Source organism: Dicentrarchus labrax, unplaced genomic scaffold, assembly GCF_905237075.1.
Source record: "Dicentrarchus labrax unplaced genomic scaffold, dlabrax2021, whole genome shotgun sequence".
NCBI classification, from domain to species: Eukaryota; Metazoa; Chordata; class Actinopteri; family Moronidae; genus Dicentrarchus; species Dicentrarchus labrax.
Genome location: NW_026136711.1, coordinates 24,705,034 through 24,724,184, shown reverse-complemented (window position 1 = coordinate 24,724,184; position 19,151 = coordinate 24,705,034). Strand labels below are relative to the sequence as shown.

Genomic DNA, 19,151 nt, shown 5'->3' with positions numbered 1-19,151 from the left:
TGGGTTAATCACTAAGATTGAGCCATTTCAGTGCAAACATGGTCATTTGATTGATTCTTAACATAGAAATATTGATTACTGCTGTTTTAATTTAGCTATACATGTTTTATTGATGTACTGTTGTATTGGTAGATTTCATCTACGGAACTTAATCATGCAGCAACAAGATAGGGATTTATTCATTCTTTAATTGAGTCTGTATCTGTGATGTACTCTAAGATAAATAGACCAATTATACAACAAACAACTAAAATGAAGGCCATCATGAGAATGAGAATGAACTACAGCCATTACAAATGCATCAAGATTTATGTTTGCCAATCAGGGTTTCACAGCTTGTTTTTTGTCTATTGATGTCTTTCTTTTTGTTTTATTTCATCAGGAATTTCTCAACCCAGTATGAGTCTAAAATATATTCATTAAGACCAGAAAAAAAATTATTAATTTGACTCCATCTTGTTCTGGGAGAATATACGACAAATGTTCTGCCTCTTCACCTCTAAAACTGCATCACAAAGTGCTGAGAGTTGAGCTGAAATACAAGCCTGTGCTTGGTTGGTCCAAACTCGGAAACTGCAGCAACCACAAGAAATGTTTTGGGTTTTTTTTTCAAACTATATAGATGGAAAATATGCTCAACTAGCAGACCGATTGGATTAGTTCCCTCCACGCAGAATGTCCTGCAATCCTTCAGCTGTCTCCAGCAGCCTCTGATATGAACATTTCCAGGTTCTCTGCTGAAAACAGACTTTTATCATGACAGTAGAAAATAAAGGAATAAATAAAAACCAAAGTGACATTATAAATCCAGAGTGGTTTATTGGTTTATCAACTGGCAGGTTTGCCAAAGCACCATATGAGACAAACTGAGCAATAACCCGCCTTTATATATTTCATTGGCAGCAAGATGCATTCAGGAGAAGTGGTATCAAAGCATCAGTAAACAATCCAAACAAAACATAAAACCTTCATGAAAGGGTTTAATACATCTTCAAACAAAAGCACAACTTAGACAGCAGCTTTCTTACTTTGCACGCTATGTGCTACACTTTTTACAGCTGGCTGTTATTCTCAAGGAACAGAGATTGAAATTAACCGAATGGGAGCCACAATGACTCTGTAGCACACTGAGAGAGGGGGAAGGGCAGCAGGACACGCTGTAGCCATAAACAGGGATTAGAGATGAACACGCAGATACTCACTTACTTCCATCAAAAATGCCAGTCAGTCAGCACTGTGCTGCTGCTGCTCTGTGTGGACGTACATCTGTGTGTGTGTGTGTGTGTGTGTGTGTGTGTGTGTGTGTGTGTGTGTGTGTGTGTGTGTGTGTGTGTGTGTGTGTGTGTGTGGAATCATGTGGTGGGTGGGTATGTGGGGGAACAAATCAGCTTTGAGTAGTTGATCTGGAACAAAGTGGCTCAGGAAGCAAGCAGAGCTGTGATTTTATTCCCTAATGTTCGTGATCAAAATTTATAATCAGGGTTTAGAGCGCAGGTTAGGGAGGACAGGCAGATTTAGAGGGACTCTTGCATTGAAAACCAACCAGGAGACAGACAGACAGACAGACAGACAGACAGACAGACAGACAGACTGAGACAGTAAAGTGTAGCTCAGTGCAAACAAATTTAGAAAAGCAGGAAAAATGACCTGAAATAATCTCTCATGAGAGTGCAACAAGTTGGATAACAACAAACTTCACTTTCCTCCTTCCTTTCCACATGTGTCCAACTTTAAATGATCACACAATGCGGGCACACTCTCGTGACCAAACTTTTCGTAAGTGTTACTTTCAACAGGAAGAGGAGGATGGATTTCACTCATTATAAGTGCGCAGACACAGTAAATCTGTCCAACAGATTTCTGTGGGCTAGCAGCCGGGGCTATATCATAATAAATCTTGGCAGTAGAAATGTGTGGCCTGAGCCACATGATAACTATGACGACAGTGAGACTTAACTAAACACTCAGGTCATATGACTGCACTGTTTTGGGAATTTTCACCTCGGGGACAGTGTGACACCAACACAAAAGTTTTTTTGTTACTCAGTGCAACAAACACAGGATTGTTTTTCATAGTACTGTTTTTCTATCTTAGTCACTTGACAAGAGCAAAGGAACCATTAATAGCACAAAAAAAAAAAAAAACACTCAAAAGAACTCGCTCAAGTATAGCAAAAGAAGAAACTGTTCAGCTGGAAGAAAATCAAGTAAAAGAAGGATACCAAGGGGCTTTGGTCCCAGTCCCATTTTTGTGTTCAAAAGAGCAGAACAGACTGCTGCAGAATGTTAAACACGGGTGCTTTGCCAAAGACTAACATGGCGCTACAGCATCGTCTTACTTACATTAAAAAAAATAAAACAGCTAAACTCCATACAGTATTTACATTTTAGCTCAGTGCATAATGGATATATTTTCCATGTCTCTCAAATCTATACCAGTTCGTATAGAAAACTCACTACAGCGTGAAGCGTCACAGGCGAGGAATGCTTGTGTTTAGAATTGGTACTCAACTGGTCTTGGCATCAAAAAAGTCCCCAGCCAGCGCCTTCCTTATTAAGTAACAGACAGACTTTGTTTACATGCAGAGTGGTGCCGGACTGCAAGCGGTGGAAGGTCCCTGCTCATATTAAGTTTCTGGAGGCTGAACTGCTCCCATCAGCATTCATGTGACCGTCAGTGGCAGTAATAGAGGCTAAACCACGCAAAGACATATAGACCTTGTTTGTAATAAATGAAAAACATGCAGCTTGAGGAAAGAACAACTGGAACAGCAACAACAATTTTGCGAAAACACAGAATATTCTTTGTGTGAAAATTTAACCGTAATTCAATGCAGGATGATTTGCATATCCAGCATCATTCAAAACATGTGACAGGCTGAGAACCATCCGGCACCTTTTTACTATAACAATCAAATCTTCTGAGAGGGCGGTTTGCTTGGCCTTTACATAGAAACAACACTTTCACAGTATCTGTGAGAGTCCTCGCATCTGAGAGACTCAAAACAAACCTGCAGTACCTTCTTTACTTTTGTTACTTTTTTTACCTTGTCACAAAAATCTTGCTTGTGTATTTTGACCCTTTTTCAGTTAAATCAGATTAAGACAAAGGGATCAGTAAAAAATGTGGATTAGGCTCACATGGAAATAGACTCTAAAAAGAGTCTTTGCCCACTTGAGAAGCAGAGAAAGGGTCATCGAGTGGTGAAAAGTCTAGAATATTACACTTACTGATGCAGCAATCACTAAAACATGCTGCTTTCAGAGAAGGTTTGGATATAAAAATACAAGAGAATATAAAACAGAATATTTTGGCATTGATTGTTAAACAAGTCAAAACACAGAAAATCATTTTTCACATCTTTTTGTCTTTAAGTTATTTCTCTGCCATTTCTTCCATTATGTTCTGCGCATCACCTCTTTTTGCCTCTTCACAAACATTCAGATTTCAGACAGCGGGTCACAGCTATTTTCGAGCACGCTGCCTCGCCAGTTGCTTCATAAAGCAGCAGGTTACTGTTGCGATGATGACAATGCCCACAAACAGGGCAGAGGAGACTCCAACAACCAGAGGGATGAGAAGGAGGTCAGCAGCTGGAGAAAGGAAGAAATAAGAGATAAAAATGCTGTGATTTAAATCGACATTTAAAAGGAAAATACAGCAGGATGGGCTGAAATTTGAATTTTACAGATGTTTATGTCTATTTAATTGTGTTATAACCCACTTTCAAATGAGGAAATATCCAGTATAACCATAATGTACTATAAATGTTTATATTAAGTAAAAAAAAAAAAAGTTAGTTATAATTTTATATAGTACTTTTAACATTGAGGCAGCACACATATTGATGAAAAAGCAAGCTAATGGACTGCCATGCTGGATAAACTAAAAGTAGCTTGCTCTGGTGATTCAGTCATCTAGTGCTGGAAATTGGGTTCATTTAGTCTCAATCTAGGATTCACACCCATGTCGAACAGAAAGAAGGTCAACTTTGCTACCAGTGCAAACCTGTGATTGGTGTAAAGATGATCATGTGCACTGTTCTGGACATATCACTGTTGTGCTTTTGAAAAAACAAATGAAACAAATACTATCTGGATATTTAGACTCTAACTGTATGAGACTGAAATGCATAAACATGTAAATCTACCCAAGATCATCTAGATGTAGACGTGGTAATATTCATGTATAATCTCCTCTAGCAGACTGGAGTCGGCATTCTCTCCATTCAAGATATCTTTATTATTTATTATTAGTTTTAGCCACGTTTCCTTTTAAATGCAGATATAAACATTAACTTGCAACTAAAGCTGAAACAATTAGTCAGTTAATTGAAATGTAATCATCAGCTTTTTTGATAATGAATAAAATGTGTCAGACATTTAATAAGAAAAAATGCAAAACATTTCCTAGTTTCAGCTTTACAAATGTTGCTGCTTTACTTTGTCTCATAGGGCAGTTAATTGGGTTTTGGATGACACATAAAATTTAAAAGTCACCTTGGGCACCTTTCCTTTTTACAGATAAAATAATGATTAAAGCTGCAAGCAGCGTTGAACGGGATCTCGCACCCGGCACGCGTCGGGGTGCGCTGCGTCCACGTCACGTGCCGTCGTAACAAGCGCGGACCACAACATGAAAATGTCACGTAAATCAGCTCAAAATCGCCACGCAGCACTTACTTCCTGTTGCCACTAGGTGGCGCTATCACTATGTGTTCAGGGCGGGACTCTTATCAGACAAGTGAAGTTTCGTTGCAGTCGGATCATGTACGCAGAAGTTATGACGAATCCCTCTTTTTATGGCGAAGGATCGAAATTGGATGCCACGGGACGCCACGCCACAGGCAGGAGGATTGACGAAAAAAACTGAAGAACACAACCTTTAATAGTGAATGTGTTTAGATGGCTGTGTCCAAATTTGAAGTCGGTCCGATAAATGCCCTAGGAGGAGTTCGTTCAAATACAACGTGTGAAATCGCCAAAAATGGCCACAAAATCCAAAATGGCCGACTTCCTGTTGGGTTTGAGGTATGGGTCCTTGAGACTTTTCTGCTTCTTTTATCATCATACACATGCGTACCAATTTTCGTACATGTCGGCCTTACGTGTCTTGGGGGCTGATTCTGGGGGGCGTGGCTTCGCCGTTTGGCGGCGCCCGTGCACAGGGATAATGTCATATCGGTATTTTCGCTACATTTGAATTTTGTGCAAATTTTCATGACTTTTTGAGAATGCTGCGGGGGTCAAATATGCGTTACAAGGGGCAGAAAATTAATAATAATTCCTAGAGGAACAATAGAGTCTTGCACTTTCAGTGCTCAATCCCTAAAAATAATCATTAATTGCTGCCCTGAAAGTGACATAGAGTGCATACTGTATCTACACTTAAGATGTAAATACAGGGAACCATGCCCTGCAATCTGCTGGGGAAGGATGTTGAGAAGAATCAATCTACTTAAAATGAGCAGACACCTCTCAAAGTCAAGGGTAAATGTTGTTTGTAATGCGTTACTTTTCACCCACTATCACTAGGATTATTACAAAAAAAACAACTTACCTCTGGCATACAGGTAAACATTCACTGCATTTGACTCTGCTTTGGCCCCTGTGTCATACCAGCCTCCATGTGGGTCCTGCCCCCACGCCTCAGCATGACACGCATACATGCCCTGATCATCTATAGTCGCTGTGTGGACCCTCAGTCTGTAGCTGACAGCGGACAGGCGGTCGACGCTAACCTCACTACTGTTGGTGTAGATCTTTGCAACACCGTCGTACGTTAGGAGAGCTACCAGTCTGGGTTTTTCCACAACAGGGGGTTCTGGTACAGTATCATCAGATTCTGGGCGCTGTCCCTTCTTGAAAACCGGTTCAGGGATTGGCCACCGGAGCCACTGCACTTGTGCCTGCGCAGGACCTGTGGTTGTCACGGTGGCGTTGCAGATCAGGGTGATGGTGCTGCCTCTTTTTAACAGGGGGCCTCGAGGGAGCTGAGCCACAGCAGAAACTAACACATCTGTAGAAGGAAATGGTAGATTCAAAGATTAGTTTATGGAGGGTGAACTGAACACATGTGCCTGTCCGTTTAAGAACAAAAATAAAATGTATGATTTCTTTACGTGGTCAATCAGATGTTTCCAATATTTTAGCAATCATCAATATTTAATAAGGTGATCTGAGTTAACCTCTAGTTCAGCTAACATGCGTTTCCGATAAATATGTAAAGAACAGTTTTTGCAGTTTATCCTTGAGGACTGGAAAACTGTACTACACTAACTAATCATTGATAACTCAACACTTATCCCTGAATTTACGTTTTCAGTAAAACCACTGTTCAGAAAATACTTTTTTTTTAGTTTCATGAATTAACTAGGATCTTTTAAGACAGATTTGTAAAACTGGGAGAAACCGAGATTTGGACAACAAGCATCAGAGGTCTTTTTGCAGACTTGAAGACAGCCAAATGGCCCACAGCCCAGACCTCTGGGCCACCAAGGCACTCCATGAATTTACAATTTTAAATAGTTCCTTAGACCAAAACAAAAGAGGTCCCCGAGCAGAAAATGCAATCAACAGCGGAAAGAAAAGCCTGGAAATAAAATTATCTACATTAGACCAAATAAATACAAATTATTTTTATTTTACTATGTATACTGAGCATGTTTGGCACAAAAATACCCTTCACTATAATTAAAAGTTTATTTTATTTTTGAAGCCCAATTAGCCCCTGTACAAATTAATCTTTATTTCCTGCATATCCAAGTAAGGCGAATACAGAAGAGGCTTAGGGCCACATGTGAACATTTCTGTTCTGAATTTAAACTCACAATCTTTTCGCATACCTCCTGGCAACTATCCTGTACCCCTGGTTAGGAATCACTGCTATAGGAGAAGCATGTGTGTCACTGAGTAACGCCGCTCACCTTTGGTCTTGAGGTTGACGGTGACTCCCTCAGACTTCTGGGTGAGTGTCACAGGAGTAGAGGGGCCAGGGTTTCTTCTTCCAGCGTACACACTCACCACGCAGCAATACACCCCTGAGTCCAAGGGGCGAGCTGAGAACAGCTTCAGGGAGTACCTCCCCTCTGCCACTTTCTCCATAGAGCCCCCGCTAGCTCGGCTGAGGTCGTCACCCCAGCTCACAACACCATCTGGGCTCATCCGGGCCACCTCCACCTGGACATAAAATACAATGTGTCGTGTTAGATTGTACACTGAAATGTGATTTATTTTAGGCAATTTACGAGAAACTGTGAATATTTTATATTATTGCCAACCGTTTCCACAGATGCCATAGCTTATTAGATTGATGATGCCGATCAAACACGAATGTCATGAAAAACATAATGTAAATTTTTTTTTACTTCTTGAATGAAAAAGGCTGCTGTTTGAAAAGCCCATTCTCAAGTGTAATTTATCAGAACTTCGCCGCCAGCACTCGAATGCACCACACCTGAAAATATTTCAAATCTACCTGTAATTTCAGTAACTTTGACAGAAAATAAATTAGACTTAATGGTTGTGGTGGATTACTTATCCACACCTGCAATTAAATCAATGGACAATCTATTATTATTTAATGAATCTTTTAGTCTACGAAAACATTGCAACTGCACACACTGAGCTATAACCTGCAAACAACACACCGTATTAGTCCAAATAGGTCAGCAGAGTGAGAATCAGTACCTCGACTCCCCCAGCCCCAGCCACATCGCTGCTTATGGATCCCCTCCTCATCCACTGAACTAGCAGGCCCGAGTTTACTTCAGACGGAAGCCCCAACACTTCACAGGTCAGAATGAGAGGGGAACCGACCTGCAGGGTCACCTCCCCTCTGGGCGAGGATGTTACACTCAGAGACTCCGCTGGGGAACAGAAAAGGTAGAGGGAGACAGGTTAGTAAAAGTAAAAGTAAATCCTCTGTGGTGGAAGGCCTCAAAACGAGCACATCCTCACAGTAAGCGTTATACTGTGGGTATAATATCTGTGGGAAAGCTAGCGTGGCCTCTCTAGTACATTACATGTTTAATGGCCACGATGAAATTGATTAGGACATAAATGTATACCGTAATTTTCAATTATTGCTCGATGAAAGAGAATTGAGCATGTTGATTAAATTACTGTTGTTTTCAGAGATACAAATAAAGCATAACAGTAGGAGAACATAGCACAAATGAGTATGTGCAACTTTGTTTAATGAACTGAAAAGGTTTTTATATAGTTAGTACTAATACCTTGGTATAACAGGGAAGATATAAACACTGGCCCATTGTGTGAGCAAAGCCTCATTTAACCACAGCACTTCTCTTAACACAGATCTGTTCAATAATAGACACATTATTTATACAAACAAAGGGAGACATGTCAGACCAACGTATTAGTCAGACCACAAGGGCGGGAAAATACGGAACTAAATGGTGTTTGTCAGCGATGGTCAGAAAAAACAATGCACGCATTGACGCAAAGCTTCAACCTCAGCTTCAATTTTAGGGCTGGAGAGAAATAAAACGTGACCTAAACAAGGTTTAACTCCACCACTTAGTACTAGGAAGTTGTTTGTACTTCTCATCAGCAACAAATAATAAGTTAATAAAAACAGACATTTTTAATATATAAAAAAAACATGGTTAGAATAACTCAACATTTCAATCCAGCTCCAGCAAAACTGGGTGTTAACTTCATACTAAAACTTACGTAAATCGATTGCATGGATGAAGTTGGTAAGTTGGCAAAACTTTCAAAGTATTTTCCTATGAGCAAACATATAAAGAATGTATATCGGTTTAACTTCTGTATCCAAGGTGTTCAAAGATGTTTAAAGGACTGCTAGTTTTTCTGTTCTTACGGTAATGGACACATCAGTCTGACAGAAAGATAGCCATCCTCTTTGCAGGCTACAAGAGGCCAAGGTGGGAGAAAAGATTACTTAATCCTTCAGATCTTCAGAAGCTCTTTAGAATTTAAAATGAGCCAAGCGGCAAGGCAGTGGGCAGTTATCCAGCTGTCCGACCAGCCAGCCGTGGACCCATCAAATCCAGCTGGATAATCAACATGAGAGCCTCAAGCTCATCAAACAGGCGGATCTGACAGTCCCGAACAGATAGTAAGTAGGGCTGCAATTAGTCAATCAACAGAAAATTAATTGTTTCCTATTTTGACAATTGAGTGATTGTTTAATTTGTTTTTCAAGCAAAAATGCAAATAATTTGATAGTTTCAGGTTTTCAAATGTGAGAATTTAGTGCTTTTCTTAGTCTTGCATTATATAAAAATGATATAATAAAGTAAAACAAGACATTTAATAAATTCGCCTCGGGCTCTAAGATATTGTAATTGGTATCTTTTACTGCTTTATAGACCAAAAGATTAGTCAATGAATCAAGATAAAAGTCTGAAGATTAATTGATCTGTTGAAGCCCTAATAGTAAAATGTCCGTCCATCCACCCAGCAAAGTAGGAAAAAGCTAAGCAGGAACCACCAGGCCGTACAGGCAGCTATTTAGAAACCCAAACACTAACTCTATCCAACATTTAGGCCAACAAACAAAGCAATAAGTTGACTACAGATGCGTATCCAGTATTCAGTCAGCTCCCTATCTATCCGTCAGTAAACTGCTCAGTCAGCCACATTCAGTCAAGCTCAAATTTGGAAATTTGGAAACCGTCCAATGTACTCCACAACACTACTAAGTCCAGGTCCACTGACGCCACTGAGAAAGAATAACGAGTTTGAACTGGCAAGTAGAAACTTCAGATATTCTACTTTTATTGTCTCTGTCTATTCTAGTGTCTGTTCTGTAACTAGAGCATCCAACTTTATTTTATGATATCTTGTGAAATATGTTTGCTGCAGTGTGACCTTGGCACTTGCAACATATGATCACAGTTCTGGTACATTTCAGCACACATACTGGCACAGTTTCCTGGTTATACCAACCTAGTTGCTGAACAGTCAAGTTGCCAATATCCATCGTCCTTTGTGCAATCTTCTGCCACGATCGATCGCGGTCCAGAATCCACTGCGAGGCCTCACAGAAATACGAGCCGGTGTCGTCTGGCTGCACCGCTCTCATCTTCATCACGTACACATCCAGTCCAGCCTCTCCGTTCCTTTTCTCCAGCGTGATCTCTCCGTCGTCGTACCGCTTCTTGTACAAGCGTCCGGAGGAGACCCCCAGCATCTTGTCGATGGAGATAATCTCTCTAACGGTGCTGACGTCGCCTCCAGCCTCCTTCCCCAAACCCTCTTCACCGCTACGCTTCCCAAACATGATAGACAGATGGGTGAGCTGCTCCGATTGGATGCCGGCTGAGCATGTCAGCGTTAATTCAGCCCCCTCTGGCACGGGCTGGCCGGTGAGTGAGCGGGAATAGCTGATCTGGAGTGTGTCAGGAATCACTGCGGGTGCACAAAGAGACAATTATATTACATTGAGAGGCTACAGGAGCCAGATAAGAGGGAATAATATGCCAAATTTAATTTCCATTGCCTGTATGCTGTTTAGATGTTTCTATGTTTAGAAAATAATTAAATGATGCTGCTGAGAGTGACTGCAAGCCATTCGCCACCCTTGGCTTAGGGCACTAGCTTTGCCAAACAAAGGGGGAATAGTTGGTTGTTATGAAGATAACACACTTCAGTTGCAAAACCAACACCCAGCATCCAACAAACATATACTCTGTAGTACACAAGGAAGTGGATGAATAGAAACACAATTGGTAACCATATGGATGGTGTAAAATTGCCAAACTATTTTGGAAAGCTAGAACAGATGGGTCTTTGCAGAAAGAGAGAAAAACTAAACGAAAAAAAAACCCTACAAATTCCAGATGGTAAGTATAAATAATAACTCAGAACCAAGTTAAACACATAGTATGATTTATCAATGAAAAATGTCGCCCGTCTGGCTGATGTAGTGCAGAGGTGCTGATAAAATCTTTTCACACGGTAACCTGCATGACGCTTGAATACGTCCACTTCACGTCAGGTCACAACTAAACTAGTATTGTCATCTAGTCGGAACTAAAGCTGGGTATCATTTTTGTGATAGTAGTTGACGATATAATACATTTACAAATACAAATGCTTTATTTTGAAGGTCTAGTTAGGAGGATCTATTGACAGAAATGGAATATAGTATTTACAGCTAGGTTTCCATTTGTGTATAATCACCTGATTATTATCATTTTTATCTACAGACGCCACAGGTTGTCTTCCATGGAGTCCTCCATGTTGAACTGCAATGTTTCTACAGTAGCCCAGAACAGACAAACCAAACACTGGCTGTATAAAGGGCCTTTCGTGTTTTCTGTGAGTTCCGCAGTTACCATAGTTTCTCCGACAGACTCCACAGCCAGTTCTCATTCCCAGTCATTAAATACAGACGTAAGCAGCTGCTCAAAAACATGATTATAAATTGAATCAGACATTAAATAGCAGCCTCTGTCCAAGGCTCTCCTATAAAAGAGATTTCTAATCTCAGTTAGAGCCCTCTCTGGTTTAAGGATAAGTCTGTTGACATTCAATGAATGATGAAGACCAAAACCAATGATGAATTGATCTTACAAACAAGTATGATGTATCTTATTCCTCTGTGCCTTAGACCTCCATTGTTGACCCAAAAACTATTAAAGTATATTGGGTTATATATCTTACCTTTGACAGCCACTGAGGCGCTGTAGTTTCCCTGGTAGTTGCTGTCCGTGCTTGGCGTGTAGCACTCGTACTTCCCCTGGTCTTCGGCTCGGAGCCTCTGTATCACCAGCCGGACCTTGTCCCCCGAGTCTCTCTCGACCCTCACCTCCCCGTTCCTCACCCGGGCCTGGAACGGGGCATAGGGGAAACCCTTGTCTCTGGTGGACACCACTCCCATCTGCCTCCCACCAGCATCATCCCTGTAAAGGAACCACTCAAATTCCTGCGTACGTGGGCCTTCAAACCCTGTCACAACACAGGGCAGGGAGAGGGGGAACCCGGCAACGCGGTAGAGGGGTCCTATGGGAAGAGTTACGTCACGACACACAGCGTACTGGAGCACTGTGAAAGACAAATGGAGAGACAGCAAAAGAAAGACAGCGATGAGTGAGCAGGAAAGATTGGAAATGGTAAAAGTGTCAATTTCTGTGGGTCACAGTCTTTGCCTCGCAGCATGTTTGGCGCATGTAGTCACCAATCAATATCCTGAGCTGATGACTGGCTAACAGGGAATCAATACATTAAATAGCTTAGGAGAAAAACACTGGGGTTGAGCCAGCTTCCTCTGAATACAATTACACATTTAATAAATGAAACAATCTCATGTTAGTAGGCTTCTTGGCTCATTCTCTGATTACTTTGGTTAATTTAAAAAGGAACAATTCACAAAAAAATTGTTTCAGTTTGAGTAAGATTTGCTAAAAGTGCAGTAAATAACAAGAATGTTCATTTTTGATTAAAAAAGCAAAAAGTTATGACTTCAAATTGCTTATTTTGTCCAACCAACAGTCCAAAACCCCAAAGTATTCAGTTTACTGTTACAAGAGACAACCAAAGGCAGCACATTCTCACAACTGGGAAACTGAAACTAGGTCACATCTGGCTTTTTTTGCTAAAAACAAAGCACCAGAATGAGTAACTGATTATCAAAATAGTTGCTAATTTCTGTCCATCACTAATTGCTTGATCAATTGATTGTTTCAGTTCTAAAAAGCACATTTGACCAACTGAACAGTAGCTTTTCCCCAAATTTGTTTTCCAGTGACATATTTTCTGAACAACTTCTGAACAGTTTTTCTGAAAATCAAGAGGTGCAGTAGGTGGTTTGCTTAGTAGTTCTCCATGAAACTGGTCTGTGGTTTATTGCGAGCAGCAAAAGATGTTGCTGTTGAGGTATACAAATGTAATTTTTCAGTGCTCAAAGCAGCAAAACCCAGAAGGTCATTGAGAGAGTTGTTTTGGAAAGAGCTAAACCTGATATCTCCAAACAGCAAATCACACTGTGATTTAAAAAAACTTTCCTCAGCCGTCACATTGCTCTTTAAGCCTGGCAACATCACAGATTTTCAGTGTTCTGGTTATGAACAAAAATATTCCGTGTGATACCCTCAGGGGTGAGATCCGCCAGCTTTCAGGTTCAAGAGTCATTGTATTTTACTCATTGTCTGGCTGCATACCCAAGTTCCCCTAGGCCCTTCTCAGAAATAGCTATAGGCGCAGACCAAGCTGGGTTATTTAAATACTGAACCCTTCTCTCAGCCACAGACACTGAAACTTCTCCTGCTATTACTATTCATAAGGATGCCTACAACATTCACATGCTGATGCCGAGTCAGTCAAAAGGTACCAGACATTTAAGAAGGATGACTGGATCTGCATCCCCAGAGACGCATACGCATTGTAAAGTAAATAACATCCTCTTTTCAAAGAGGGATACGAGAATGTAATCTGACATAAAGCATGTCTACTGGCTCTATAGACTTGATTTCTTTTACAATTTGTATTATTCTTTTATACACAAACTATTTTGTTATGCCGATTTTAACCAACTGATAAACAAGATTATGCTAATATGAAAACAAGACAACTGAAATAACAAGAATTAACCTTTTAATAAAGGCCCAATGCAAAACAAATAGGAAACAGAACACAAATGTAAGAGTAGCCCTACTCCAAACTATGGGAGTTGTGTACATTTAAAGTTAGATGCACCAATTCAGATACTTCAGTGATCTCTTTCCCCCCCCAAATTTCAGAAAGTATAAACAATAATTATTTTATTAGAACACTGACAAAGAAAGTGTATTATCCGCTTACTAAGGTCAGTAACAGCATCCCTTAAAAACGTGGTTAAAAACACACATTAGAAACCCCTAATAACTCACACAACTTAACACTGACTACACCAGATATTTGACATGAAGCTGTTCATGTGGACAGACAGCCTGAGGTCATCCTCCTAAATAACTTGTTCCATACTGTGGAAACAAATTGTGAGCATTGTTTTAACAAGGGTACACTTCTTTAATGTTGCTTCCCTGGGAAATACACTCATTATCTCAAAATGCAAATGAGATGTGATTATCCCGACATAGCAATCAACAAACATACGCCTACTGAACAAAGGATCAGCACCAACGAACACACCCTTGTACAGTCACCCAAAACTGATGACTACCTGACCAACTAGAAATACAAGACGGATGCGTTTTGGCTCTCCCCACCTATGAGTGTGCGTGTGTCTAAGACTTAAAAACAACTGGAGCTTTCTCACAGACTGAGCCACGGCCCGATAACAACACGCCCATACATAATGACATGGGAGACTAGTGGGAGGCTTAAGCGGATCAAGTCCTAATTAACATTGGGCTCGGACTGATCGGGCAGGGGGACACCACAGCTTGTGACAATGTTCGATACTGTCTGGATTAGACACTGGGACACAAGGTGGGGGCCCCAGTTTTCTTATCGAGACCCCACAAAGAGATGCATGTTGGACCACAGACTGGTTCCGTCCCAAGGAACCCGGTTTATGTGGTTATTAGATATGATTCATATAATTATCAATACTGTGGACAGGTAGATACAAACTCTGTCGTGTTCTCTCTCTGTCTAAACAATGTTTTTTAAATATCCTAATTCAGTTTCAGTTGTATTGCCTTTGTCTATTTCTGCTTTTTGTGAAAGTGAACTATAAAGTACTTCAGATGTATTTGGTGTTTCCCATATTCATATGGGTCTGCTAATCATATTCTATTCATATTCATATGGGAAAATTTGGCAAGATTACCAAAGAGCTAACTAAAGAACATATTCAAATCTTCAAAAGCCCAAACTTTCTTTGGGATTATCAAGTGCAGCATTTCAATATTCAATATTCAATATTTCATTCAATCATAGTTGATAGGAATTTGCTTTAATGTAACATAAAGACAGGAAACCTCAAGGACAGAACATGACAGCACTGAGGATAAAAAAACCTATAATGACCAAATAATAAACAGTAAATAAGAGGCATTAAAAAGAGGGTATAATAAACCAATATGTAAAACTAATGTTTCTATTGGCTCGGTATCAGTACCATAAAAAATACCATTACACTGCCCTACTGGTGTGAATATTTACTTCCTGTTAACACCTGTTTCTCTGACACATCCAATAAAATAGACTGTAGGGAAATTTTTTTTATTATTTGATAGTGGACTGTCCCATCACTCACTGCATTTGGATTGTAGACCACAGGAATCCAATCAAATGTCCCCATAAGATAACCACATTGATACAAGTACAAAATGGCAGGCCAAATCATGACAATACAGAGAGAGGTGCTGATATTTAAATGAATGGACTGCATGATAGAAACAATCACGCAAATGCATCTGCATGTGACAGATGGCTAGGCCGGCGGTTTTTTCTTTTTTTTTTTTTTTTGTCATTGCGCGCATAGTTAAAGAGGCGGACTGCACTCACCCCAGTGTAGAAATACGAATAATGCTGTTTTCATCGAAGCCATCATGGTCCTCATCTTCCCCCCCGATGTGCAGATGGATTATAGTTGCTCAGATTTCTCTCTCCGTGCTCCTTTGCTCGTTTATCGCCGATCATAGTTCATCCCGCCGTGGAGAGACCAAGTGTCTGCAAACAAAACCACAGACACGACCGGATAATATGTGGAAGAAATAATAATAACAAGAATAAGAAGAAGAATAATGTGCAACAATGTAGCCACACACAGAGTGAGAGTTAGCGCCACCCGTTTACAGCGTGGCGGATTAATATTAGTACAAGTATTAATGTGCGAGCCTATAAATTTAATCACCTTTTTCATGCACCGTCGCACCTCCGTTAACTCACCAGCGGCTCCATAATATCCCGGTTTGGTTTTAGATTATACCGCCTCGACAGACATGCCGTCCAGTCCAGCCATAGAGTGGTTGGCATCACAGGGGGGGGTTGTGGTGTGTGTGTGTGTGTGTGTGTGTCGGTAACACAATGGGGAGGAGCATGCATGCAAACAACGCGCAGAGAGGAGTCAAACTACAGTGCCATTGGTCAAGATAGCGACGGTGACATTTTGAACCAATGATAATAGAGTGTTGGAAAGAGGGTGAAACACCATCATTAAACCGCAAGGGGGCGCCAGAGAAAAAAAAAAAAAAATATATATATATATATAGATGTAGTCAGCCAATTATACACGGTCTTATCAGGTGGGTTAATGATTTATAATTGGTATGTTATTGACAGTGGTGGGTCAAAATATTCCAAGTAAAAGTCCTGTATTAAAGGTAAAGTACTCATTGTGCAGACAAACCTCCCCTGTCGGTGTTTTACAATTTTATGTGAGGTTTTTTTAAATATATATTACTGCAACATTAACGTTTATATGCATATTAGTGCTGTAGTTGTTAAAGGCTCAACTCATTTGAACTCCTTTATATCCTGTTGGGTAGTTTAATTTACAGAAATGCATCTTATTCAGTCAAATCTTCATATGTTTGTCCTGTGAGAACCATGTATTTCTTAAGTTTTTTTCTTCTTTAAGTTCAGAGAATTTTTTTTTCATCTTTTACAGTTCAAGCGTTTTTTTTTTTTTAGACCTGTGGCATCAGTTTAATTAACTGGAGAATCAGCTGTCACAACTGTATTATATTCATATAATATACATTATTAATGAGCTGACTCAAGCGGACTCAGGCTGTGTGAGGGGCAGGAGAGAGAAAAATAAAAAGGGCACCAGTGCACTGAAAGTTGTGATGCACTTATGGTGGAACAGTTTAGTTAGGGTTAGGATGAGCACCACAGAGGGCGAATAAATCCAAGGTTTTTCAGTGTCATGTTTTAAACTGCATTACTGTGGCGAAAACTGAAATTAGAATAGAAACTGTCAACATTAAATACCCACTGGACTCCCATGTGCCCTTTCCACAATTATAATGAAGTTGAATGGGAGATTGAGTTTGCATTGTCTTTTACAAACTTGGCTTCATGATTTTACCTCCTTGCGAATAAAAATGAAATGAAAGCGTTTGTCGACATTTTCATTTGACAAATGGGAGTATTAAACCAGGCTTGCCTCCATTAAAACCAGTAGGCAAGAAATACTTAACATCCATCCAGTCAAACACTATTCTACTGCCTGGATTTATAACCAAGGATGTTTACCTAATAAAAGGAATTTAGGCTGTAGAGATGTGTTTGAAAATGAGATGAAATATAAGCTGTCGGTCATCCCCTTTCGCTGGGCTCCTGTGGGTGGGTAATTACTGATATATTTCTGTGTCTGTCCTGAGCTGCCAGATCTACGTGTCAGCAGCTCTCTCACTGGGCTTGTTACTGAAATCTATAACAAATTCAGAAATTATTGTTGGGAACGAGGGAGCCGTTCTATCTGCCTACTCAGTATCTCTTTTACATGTAAACTTCACAGTACCCTACAATACAGATTATCTACCATGTTGTACTTTTGCCCATTATAACTCCTCTCCCTATCCATATCTATAGACATGTGATACATGCATGTGACAGCAGTATACAATGTTATTTCTAGAATCCCCACGGAAAGAAACTTTCAACTGTTTTAGGAAATACTTGGTCTATGCTGTGTGTTTGTGTATGTATGTTTGCATATGACGCTTCATTTTGAGGGTCCTGGTATTGTGCATGCTTCCTCACTGTCACTGTCATGACTTACAGGGACACAATATAATTAGTTACCTGTAGTTTTACTACTACGACAAGTAAAAACGTCTGCTGAGAAAAAGGCCTATTGCTTACAGTTATTTCTGTCCTTGTGTATGTACAGACAAGCATGTATTATATTTGTATTTGTGTGGGTCAATAATATTTGTTTTTTGTGCTCTCGCGCAAGTGTACCTTTGTGTGTGTGCTTGCAAACTTGCTCATAATTGTGTGTCATGCGCGGATCATATACAAGAAGAACTGAGTAAGAGACTCGACCACAAGATGGCGACAACCAATTGCCGTACTGAGAGCTCCAACCAGCTATATGAAGGACATAGTCTGTACATGTACCACACAACAAACTTCAAACTAGTGAAATAAGAATATAAAGAAGATATAGGTGTCTGTCAGTTTTACTATTTGATGATATCATATAATGATACTGATACATAATGAACACGACTTTTTGTTAGAGTCCTTTTATGTTGATATCCAACTTTTATTCTTAGTTCTAAGTTCCTAAACCTTGAATCATTCATACAGTATGTGAGGTTTCTGCAACAACAATGTTCACAAGCTGACAGTGATGTAAAACAGCGATAAAACCCTGCTAACATTTCTGTGGCCTGCAAAGGCAGTGCTGCTACATTCCCGCCTTCTATGTCTCTTTTCTGTATTTCCCTCAAAGGAAAGGCAATAAATGAGTCTAATCAGTTATTTAACTATTTTTCCACACGTGAAGTAGAGTCAGGAGAAATATTAAAGCTCAGAGTAAAAACACAGAGAGACATTAAAGCTGAGTGGGGCAGGATATGGGGTCCTATATGTGGTTATGAGTATAATGGATGTGGGACGTTCATTAGTGGACAGCCACTCAGATGCTGCTTACTCTAAAGAGGACTTATGCCATCAGAACACACCTCATTAATGGTACCAGTTGTCCTCCATCCTGTCTAGTTTCCTTTCCTTTCCCCCCTCACTCCTCTCCTCACTTTAGGCTACATGGAAACATGGATGACTTCACAGTGTGGCTCGGCAGCAAGAGAGGGGAAGTCATTAGGGTATTCTGGGTTAACAAGGCGGCAAGCAGGATATGCAGACTTCAGCAGGAGCCTACACGAGCACTGAGGGATGGCACTCATGCAGAGTAAACTTCCTCAGCCGTATGGCTTCCAATATATCACAATTTTTAACCGAGTTGGACAGTTAGAGCATGATGTAGTCTGATCCACATCCAGGGGAATAAACCTCCAAAAGCTGCATTGATCTGCACTTTGTTTGTTGTGCACATGTCCGTGTATTACTTGTGACAGGCTAACTTAAAATCCCAAAGTCTTTGCTAGTAGTTAAACTCCAACCTTAACTTCCACTAATGCTTAGCCACTGTCAAGTATCAGTTTTATACCTCCTGTCAGTGGTAGAAAGTAAATAGGTACATTTGAAGTACTATACTTATACTTAAGTGTACTTATTAGTACACATACTATATT

At 40.2% G+C, this 19,151-nt stretch overlaps 1 protein-coding gene across 2 annotated transcripts; it reads right to left on the bottom strand.

Moving 5' to 3' along the window:
• Positions 1 to 794: 794 nt before the first annotated feature.
• Positions 795 to 15,953, bottom strand: igsf8 (immunoglobulin superfamily, member 8). Of its 2 annotated transcripts, none has more exons than XM_051414308.1 (8): positions 15,797 to 15,953; positions 15,448 to 15,612; positions 11,659 to 12,039; positions 9,940 to 10,401; positions 7,690 to 7,868; positions 6,927 to 7,179; positions 5,561 to 6,019; positions 795 to 3,594 (listed from the first exon to the last, which is right to left on the bottom strand). In XM_051414308.1, exons 2-8 carry the CDS (start codon positions 15,500 to 15,502, stop codon positions 3,467 to 3,469), a joined length of 1,917 nt encoding a protein of 638 aa, XP_051270268.1. In that variant the 5' UTR covers positions 15,503 to 15,612; positions 15,797 to 15,953; the 3' UTR covers positions 795 to 3,466. The 2 variants fall into 2 exon arrangements, with proteins under 2 accessions (XP_051270268.1, XP_051270269.1); XM_051414309.1 differs by having other exon boundaries at positions 15,832 to 15,953.
• Between the last annotated feature and the right edge of the window lie 3,198 nt (positions 15,954 to 19,151).

Coding starts and splice junctions, on each gene's coding strand:
- igsf8 (XM_051414308.1), bottom strand. CDS start 15,502: ATGAGGACCATGATGGCTTCGATGAAAACAGCATTATTCGTATTTCTA. Junction 10,402..11,658: donor CGCCTCAGTGGCTGTCAAAG/GTAAGATATATA, acceptor GTGCACCCGCAG/TGATTCCTGACACACTCCAG. Junction 7,180..7,689: donor CTGGGGCTGGGGGAGTCGAG/GTACTGATTCTC, acceptor TTTTATGTCCAG/GTGGAGGTGGCCCGGATGAG.